Genomic DNA, 9,647 nt, shown 5'->3' with positions numbered 1-9,647 from the left:
ACGAAGTAGGAAAGCAACTTGGAAAAGACAAGAACATTTTCAAAGACCAGGTACTAACTGTCGCCTGGCCCAGCGAACACACCTCACCGAGTGGCTACCTCCTCACCCTGGAAACGACGGGGTTTCCTAAGCGCATCGCCCTGGTGATGTGTGGGATGAGATACGGAATGACGAGTCCGCGTGTCTCTATATCCCGAAGTGTACGGGAAACACGCAGCCAGCAGAGCCAGGAAGGACAGCGTGAGGAGATACGGGGTAGAATTCCTCAGAATAACCCACCGTGCAGATTACTCACAATGACTAAAGTTATCGACTCTTGGGCAATCTTCTTACGAAAGCATGACCGGTTTGGGGAACTCAGGCAAAACTCTCAATAACCACAGTGGACCTTTCGTGGGAAACTGTCGGTGCTTTTTAATAAGTGTGGTGAGGAGAGTTCAAATCACAGCATCACAGGACTTTTGAAGAGTTAATGCAGTCTGCAGTTAGTTATCATATAGCGGTCTTATTCAATTAGGAAAATTACAGTTGGAAAACATTACATTTTAATTCCCCATGAGTAAACCGAGAAGTAACTGTAAAATCATCACCGGAAGAACGTGGAAACAGTCAAGCATAACAAACGTACAGAAGGATAATTATCTCCAAATTTAGGAAGTACATTGATTTACCTGCCTACCCGCCTCTTCGAGCCTACGCTTAGCACACGTGCAAAAATAAAACACAGCTACTGCTATTATTACTATCATTTTCTTTTGCCCTTAGGTGAGAAACACCTGACGGCTACATGCTGAGCCACGCTAACAAAACTAAACCTTTCACTTTCTTTAATAGTAAAATTACCGTTGCTGAATCATTGTCATAAAAAATGCATTCAAGTACATTACCACTTATTTTAAATAAACACCAATTTGGAAACAATCAACTTGGAAAAAGCTGTATAAGTTTTTTTTTTTTAATCCCTGATTACATTTCTATTTATTCACTGTGGTAGACTGAAACATTGTATTTGTAGAGACTAACTACCACTTAATTTCTTTAAAACACACACACACACACACACACACACACACACACACACACACAACAAACCTGTGTAATGCAGAACAGCAGTGAAGCAAGACAATTGTGTGCTTGTCACTTCTCGTCACTGTACAGAAGAATCGTGCTAAGCCACGGTACTGGTGCCACTCGGTACGGGAGAACACACAACGAGCTCCGAGCACAGAGCACACGGTTTCCTAAGGTGATACTCTATGAAATCCAAGGCTGGGACGTTCCCTCCATTCTGCATTCAGGCCACCAGGCCAGTCCCACCGGAGTCCTTGGGAGGCTCTGGACCCAGTCAATGGTGCATATTCCCCGGCCCACAGATGATGATGCGTGCAATTAGCCCGGACTCCGGGAGTGCCGGTTGGATGCCTGCAGCGCCCGAATTTGCAGCTCCTCTCAGTATATCCTAGAGAGTAATCTGTGCGCCATTGCCTCGCAATTTCCACGCTGCTGCAGTTTCTCTCTCCAAAAACGATCAGACCTAAAACAGAAGCCGCTTTGGCAGGGAGGGGGTTTTAAATCACCTTAAGTTGGTCAGTTCTGTTTATCCACTTATCTACAGGGCTGCAAACTTTCAGCATTACATTTGATGAGTGGTATGCACGTTACCTAAAAAGACAGACATCCGAATTTTCTGTAACCTTCTAAAAGAAGTCACGCTTAATACAGTAATTCGAGAAAACATCTTATCCCTAGGAAGAAAAACAAAAGCTACACAGGATGTGTATTTCGCTGAACTTACTTATGTTTATAGGTAAATTACTCTCAAAAGTGACACCAGAAAAGAACCTGCATTCTGAGTACAGTGACAAGAACAGAACGTCTACGCGCGTGCCCAGCCACCAGAACTGGTCGCGTACTCGTCGGAAAGGGCTCGGACACCTGTCAGCCTTCCGGTGTACCGATCAGCAGTGGGAGCTGTCTGCGTCGCTCATCTTTTCATTGCCGTCGTCTTTGTGTTCTGGTTTAATTTCATCTTTGTCACCCTTGGGTTGAGTTGACTCTTGTTCAGTGACCTGGTCTTTGGTTTGGGGTTCGTGTGTGGAAACAGGGTCTAAAACTACAACGGGTCCGGCTTGTTGCTCACGGCCAAAGCTCTCGCTCCCGCATCCAGCGTTACTGAGAGGCCTGGAGGAAGAACAGTTACACAAAACAATAAAAAGCAGAGAGAGAAAATATTTGGCTTTCATATTCCTGGATTCAGACCAATAAAAAAAAAAAAAAACCCAAATGCTCTAAGTCTAATTAACATGCACAAAGTGGTCTTTGAGGTGCCAGCCATTAAAAGAAAAAGGAGCTATTAGATGACATTAGGAGCACGAGGCCAGAAGAAAGAAGGCGGAAAAAGTCAGAGCAATTAACTACGGAAGTGTTAAAAAGCCAAAGGCACCTACCTGCTTAATTACACTCTTCTCCAGCAGCGCGAAGCTCCCGGGCCGCGTGGGCCTCCCCACCGCCTGCCGCCCAGACTCCCGTCCCACCCCCACCGTCGCTTAGCCAGAAGGAGCCATCTCACCCCCACCTCCACCCCTTCGTGTCCCTGGGGACACCTGGTGGCCGACTAGCTCTGAGGAGGCCGCACCGCTGGGGGAAGTGAGCCACCCGCGTCCCGGATGGACAGCTGAGCGTCTCACCCGCTCCTGCCATTCCTGACATTCGGGACATCTGGTCAGACCCGGGGAGGAGGAGGGAGGAGCGAGGGCAGATGGAAGAATCCAGAGAATAAGCTAAAACGCTAAGTGACCATAAACTTTTTCTAAAAAGGAGAATCGTTTCTTGAGAAATTTCTTAAGGAATTTCAGGAGCAGTTTCTTTCTCCACAGACACCTCCTCTCTTCCCTTCTGTTCTGATGCGAGAAGCTACTGCCTCTCGAGGTACGTCAGTGACCCGTTTCCTTGTAAAACACAGAGGTGTCCATGTGTTCTCTTGCCACGTGTCAGGAAATTCTGTTGGCACCTACTCCTCTCAGGCGTCATGGTCACAGGCCACCTGAAGGTACTGGGCTGCTGACCTGGGGCCTGAAGGTTGAGGGGTGTGCAGGAGGCAGGCCAGGGGCTCTTCAGATGCATCTGCTCGTCTTGGCAGATGCTAAGATGTTAAGCACGAACCAGCATACCCCTGTCCCACCTCTGGACGTCAGGACGTGTCCTGGCGAGCCCACAGCTCGACCCACCCCTTGCAGGAGTTGACGCTACTGTTCCCTGAGCCCCAGAGCAGTCCAGAACCGCCAGTCAGACACTCCCTTGTCACCTGCTCCTTCTCCCTTGTTGGACTCACCACAGTCATGGAGTACCATGTAATTAGCTGTTCAACGTCTGTCTCTTCAAATAAAACGTGAGCATCCACGAAACAGGGACCGTTCAGCTTTGTTCACACTTCCACCCCGGCACCTCGCACGGGTCCACTTGTGGCGTAAATGAGTGAATACTAATGAAGTGTGAGAGGCTCAGAAACCCAGGCTTTGGTGTGAATAGGTCTGGAGGTCTCTCTTTTACGACAAAAACAGAACAAATAACGCTCAACTACTACGAAAAAGCAGCCTGCATGACCCAGCCACAGGTACCAAAACCTCAAACCCCACGACCAGGGTCTTCTCACTTTCTGACCAGCACTCTGAAATCTGTCCAAAAGCGTGGAGACCACTCGCTCTGGCTGCCCGGTTATCCTGTCACTTGTTGGTGATGAGCAGGTCACGAATGCACAGCTGTCTTCTGTGGCAGTGGTGAGAGCACCGGGATGGCCGGGAGCCTGAGAGGGAGGCAGACTGGGCAGCACCCCTGTCACTAGAAAACACCAGGACACTTTCCATCAACCTTGACCAAAGACCCACTTCTCAAGCCGTCTGTTGCCATGCTTTGGGAATCAACAGGGGAGGCGGTTTCCCCGAGGTACCTGGCTTGACCTTCCCGGACCCGGGCAACACCTGGAAGACAGGGTCCACTAGGGCAGAGAAGCAGAACCACGGTGAGAGAGACACGGCTCTACGATCAGAATTAGACATCAGGCAAGGGAGGGAGCCAGTCAGGGAGTCTAGGGAAGTCGGAGGCTGGGCCTAAAGTCCGCAGTTCTGGCAAGAACAGGAAGATGGGCGAAGAGCAGCAAGGGATTGAAGACAAACCAGAAGTGCATCTGTCCTTCCCAGTCTCCAGCCCCCATGACGCAGACAACCCGCAGGACCACTGGAGACTTCCACAGGGAACTGCACATGTGCCTGGTCAAAAATTTGGAAAAGCTGGAGGAGGAGTTGGGGGGAGCCGAGAAAACTGTGGGCCAGCTGCCAACTAGGTGACCCCTTCCACGAACCTTGGCAGCGCCTGCCCTGCATGGACCTTCTGAGCCTTTAGAACAAAACAGAAATGACTACAATGTCACTTTGACCTTCTAAATCTCATGCAAAGTTCTCTTGTGGCCAACCCTAACCTGGAAACAAAGGGCAAGGGAATTGTAGGAAATGAAGCGCCAGCCTAGTGAGGTGGTTCTAGTCAGAGCCACGACCGTCTGTGGGTCGGTCACCAGTCCGGCTCCACCATCTTGCGGCGGGCGGAGTCCATCGCGAACTAAGCCCATCAGTCTGCTCTAAGCGTGCAAAGGGAGCTTCACCTCATTCTCGGCGAGCAACTTCTATCAACCCATACCGGCTTCCATCCCTTCTGCAGAGCTGCCACGGCTGTTTTCATGCCCGTGTGTGTCTGCAAGGGGAGATGAACACTTCCTAAAAGAGCTTTCTGCCTCAGCTGGTGTGAAAACTTCCAGAAGATGCTCTCAGGGCACAGATACAAAAAAACAACTGGATGTCGACTGAACTGAAAACTCAGAAACCTTGTGTGGTCAGGATGAAATTGGCCTGGAATTGTCTCCGTCCAAAGAACTGTTCTTTACTGAAGTAAGTTTCTCAACTGCAGATTAATCTATTATTAAGTCACCCGTAGGCTAAAATTTGAAAACCCCCTTGCTGATTATTGCTGAACTTGGCACCGTGGGCAATTTCTCTGAATCTCTGTGTTGAGAGTCAGACTAACCGATTTCTCCAGGACAACGACCACTGACTCGGAATCCCAATGTGTTAAGGCTAAAAGGGGCTATGGCAATCATCGAATCCAACTGGTTCTTTAACAGATGAGAAAAACGAGGTTTGGAGGGGAGAACCCGGCCCAGAGCATGTAGCCCATCAGCGGCAGAGTCAGAACAAGAATTAGGAGCCGTCTCCGTCTTCCTGCCTTTCCCATGCGGCTTACCCAAGGTGGCTTCTTCTAGAAACAGGATTATGATGCCACAGGGTAATTTTGGCATGTTTACCGATTTATGGATTTCTGAATCCGTTTTTAGATGCACCTTTCAGAGTCTGTCCCTTCAAGCTATTCCTTGCGTTTTTCCCTCTGTGACTGGTAACTCCTCTGGATTTGACATATTAGGCCTATTCCTGGTTCCCGTGGGGAGCTGCCCAGGGCTCCTTCTGGAACGAGGGACCGTCCTCTGCAGCCTTGTTCCCGCTCCATCCCCATCTCACGGGAAGAGCCAGAGAGTACCATCAGAGACGGTGCAAAGAACCCCGGCTCTTGCTCTAGGCAGCCATAGTGGCAGATTCTAGCAGGTTAAAGCTTCTCCCCTAACGTCAAGTCCCAGGTGCTCAAATGCAACAATCCAATAGGAATTGCAGCAGACTATCATTCTGTTCAATTTTCCTGCTTTAATTTTTCATCTAAGCGCAGTGACCACAAATAAGGAATATTTAGTACTCATGAGAAGTATGGCAGATCTCCTGTATGCTACAAAATCTCCCAAGTGAAACTTCGATTTGATAGGTGTTATATAAAGTAAGACTAAACTCATGTGATATTCAGGTTGAAAGGCATTTACGGACACGAACTAGTCCCACCTTTCCATTTGTCAGATGAAGACACCCAAGAATTGGGAGTTAAATGATCTGCCCAAGGGCACACACCTTGTTAAGGGCAGACACAGGACTCAAACCTTAGAATCTGGATTTCCTGTCTGTTTTTTTTTTTTTCTTACAACATACTGGTAGTCATTTATGATCCATTCAAAATATTTTCATGGATCATTTGTCTAAAATGATATCCTGAGCAAACCATCTAGGTTTGCTCAAGAGCTGTTTCAAGACAAAAAGAAAACCCCAAAAGCAAAATAAAAGCTCAGAGACAATACAGCGAGGGGTGCCACTTTAGGAAGCTGACCCATGGGTGCCCTTCCAGAAAGCAGCGACCCTTCCCCGGCTGCTAGGGAGCCAGAGTGTGGGGCTGGGGCAGGTGGGGCCGCTTGCTAGTCGGAGGAAGGGCCTGACTCCAGAGCACAGGGGTGCCGGAAGCACCCGAACACTTGTAAACAGCACCACCAAAGCTGAACTTTCAGAAAGGGACTCCGTGATTTCTCAGACTGTGTTACAAGAGACGAACGAGCAGCATTCTAATTTTTAAAAAAGCACATCATTGTTTGCATTCAATGAAACTCCTTTCAAAATCAACTTTCCACATTCCAATTATATTCAACAACATTCTAGCTAACATTTCGGCTGCAATTCAAATTAACTAATGCCCAAAAGAGCCCTAATAGACGTGGTTCTGAGCTCAATTGAATACAATCAAAGCTCATGAAATGAAGGGGGAATTGCTTATTTCATGCAAATTCTGCATATCACTCAAGCTTAATTTTACTGATAATATAAAGGTGGGACATTTTGAACATTACAGTGAATGAAACTTTTAAGCGGTGAGCGTTATTTTATAAAATGCTACCTCTGAAAAGCTGATTGCCAAACAGTATAAAAATGGTTTGAGGCATAAATGCCAAGTTCATTTCTACTTCACTTCTGAGGTAACTATCTTTCAAATCGCAACAGCTGGACTATTTAACACAATCTGGTGAATCGAAGTATAGTTCTTCTCTGGTCTCGCAGCGGGGCGCCTGCATTAGTCTGTGGCAGCCGTCCAACCAGTGACGCGCCGCCGGACGGTCTGAACTCTGGTTCATTTACAATAAAAATGAATAAGGCTGCAATCATATTTACCACCTCCAAGGACAGAAAACGGAAAGATTTAAATGTGTCTTTATAAAGTAGTTTCCTGGGAAAACTCCAAAGAGGAAGTCAGTTTTTATATTTTCCCTGGTGTAAAAATAAGAAGTCTTACTTTGTTTTTGAAGCCCTTTATACAGTCGGGAGAGCAGGGGACGGGAGTGGTTCTATAGCGGACGTAGTGTTTACTGTTTCCCTCAGACACCATCTTTTTCAGGAGATTTTAATACACTTGTCCAAAATTTCCCAGAAGAGTTTCCAATATAAGGTGACACTGTCTGTATGATTTCCAATTCTAATACTTTCAAATATAATGAAGGTAGAACAAAGCTACATTCTTTTGGCTTTGTGTACTTTTCAAAACTCTGTTTTAGGTCAAAGAATAGTTTTTCGATTTGGGTCAGCATCTAGCTGATGAAAAAATAGATATAATTTTAAATTAGGGAAAAAAAAAAAAGCCCACCATTGTTAAACAACAGAATAGCACCGTGGTTTGAAAATCTGACATCAGCTATCAGAGGCTGCTTTGCCCTAAAGATTAACAAGAATTCCTTCTTAACAGAAGTAACAATGGCTGGGCAAAGACGTCTGTGTCCACACGGAGCCGTGTTTTCTTTAGTGGAGTTACTGGAACACAGGGATCTCGGACCGGTTCCAGCCCAGACTGTGGTGCACACCCTGAAGACTTGTCCCACTTCCTTTGATTCTAACGTGAGCTGGACCGTGGACATTCACAGATCCCAAAATACCCTGGCCCCACGGAGGCTCAGGAACCCAGGGCCGTTCTCACCAGCAAAATTAACACCGATAAAGCGGGAACTAAGATTGGTTTCAGCTCAGGAAAAGATTCTGAAATGTGTGTGATACTTTTGGGGGCTAGTTTTTAAGCTTTCTGTAATTTTCCACAACTTTTAAGTCACCATGAAAAATCCATCCAGATCCCAGCTATTAAAAAGTGAATGTTATTTAAAAGAAGTATTATAAGAGACACAGTCTTCTACAAAATTTACCATACACATCACTGGCTCCTCAAAAGAGCTGCCTGCATAAAATGTTGCATTTTTATTTTTAGGCTTTCAGAACAATATTTATAATTTTTAAAATACTTTTCTTTAAATCTACTTTGTTATATATTTTAAAGTCTCTTTTAAGATGGGAAGTCACAGAGAATTCAGTGTACCACTTTTCATACAGAGGACAAAGTATATTTCAAATGAAATGTGTTTTTGGGTTCCAGAAGTGAAGTCAATTTATTCTTAGATCTGAAATTGCATTTAAGTTTTAGTCGGTGACTTCCGTTTGAATAAATTGAAAACCTCCCCTTGGCACCACTATACACAACTAAAAGGAAGCACAAACACTGCAGAGACTACTGAGAGATGCTTCAAAAAAGATTGCAAAGCACCAAAGGCAATTTGGGTCTCTCTGCAGAAATGATATCTTTTATGCTAAGGCTCTTAAAATCATAGGTGTTTGCAACTGGAGGCAAATGTTAGGAGGCAATTAATTCTTGGAGAGAATCGAGGATGACTCGGGAGCATTTTTCACAGTCGTTTTGCGATTTACTCAACAGAATGTCATACAGCCTCAACAATTAACCTGGAAGGTGTCCGCACAGCAACTCAGAACACTTGTCAGACAAAGCGGACGGGCGGACCTCTCGGCTGGTCCACAGGATAACTCCCGGGGCGGGGTGGGGGGAGGAAAAAAAAAAAAAACGAAGTGAGGGGATCTCAACTTCCAGAACATCCAGTTGTTCTGCTAATTTTGTTGTTAAGACTTAATTATCCATGTACAGGCACACAAGGAGAACCTTTGTGGCAGGGCTTTGCCGGGCCGAGCTGCTTCCTGGGGTGTGAGTACACAATTCGACAGCACTAAGATTATGGCGGAGGGCACAGCAAATCCTTTAATTGTATAAGAGCATCAGATTAAGTAGTAACTTCCATGTGGTTCATTCTGCTGGCCAGTAGTCTCTTCTCAGAAGCAAACGTTTACCAAGGACAGGGAAGGGGCCCTCCATTCTCCCCTCCACGCCGTGTGCACACACACAGACGCACGTACACCCGCACGCACGCACACACACACACACAAAGGAAGAGAAAGGAGGAGAGGGGGAGATGAGGCCACGGTGTGGGACGAAAGAACAGGAAGAAAACCCACCCCTTCCACCACGGGGACTAAAAGAACTCTATTTTCCATGTGAACAAAATGTTGACCCCGACCTCTCTCAAGGAATAGGTATATGACCAACCAAATTCATTTCCAGCTGAGATCAATGTTTGAGAGCAGAATTTCATGCCAAGTTTCCCTAAAAGTGAGTTAAGAATTTTAATTTCTATTTGGTAACCTATTTCAAAGGCTCAGGTTCTCCAGCTCCAATCCAAAAAAGCAGCACTTTTCATTTTCATTTTTCTCCATTAATTTTATACTGGAAATAATCACACAAAACTGAAGAGACCAGTTAGAGGTCAAACGATGATAAAATCAATCTTACTTTTAATTCAAAACCCGAAAGGCAATTAGGTTTTTTTCTTTCATAGAAATGTTTGACTGATCACA

The 9,647-nt window shown here is 46.0% G+C and overlaps 1 protein-coding gene across 2 annotated transcripts in view; it reads right to left on the bottom strand.

Annotated features, from left to right (window-relative positions):
- Positions 1-389: 389 nt before the first annotated feature.
- SHTN1 (shootin 1) overlaps positions 390-9,647 on the bottom strand; it is a 95,999-nt gene continuing 86,741 nt past the window's right edge. For both annotated transcript variants that reach the window (XM_045803233.2, XM_087862664.1), the window contains one exon: positions 390-2,181. In XM_045803233.2, coding sequence (XP_045659189.1) covers positions 1,959-2,181 — 223 coding nt within the window. In that variant the 3' untranslated portion in view covers positions 390-1,958. The remainder of the gene's footprint in view (positions 2,182-9,647) is intronic.

Source organism: Ursus americanus, chromosome 6 (assembly GCF_024610735.1).
Source record: "Ursus americanus isolate L20-20 chromosome 6, mUrsAme1.1.p, whole genome shotgun sequence".
NCBI lineage: Eukaryota > Metazoa > Chordata > Mammalia > Carnivora > Ursidae > Ursus > Ursus americanus.
The sequence above is the reverse complement of the archived record's forward strand: the minus strand, read 5'-3'. Positions and strand labels throughout refer to the sequence as shown.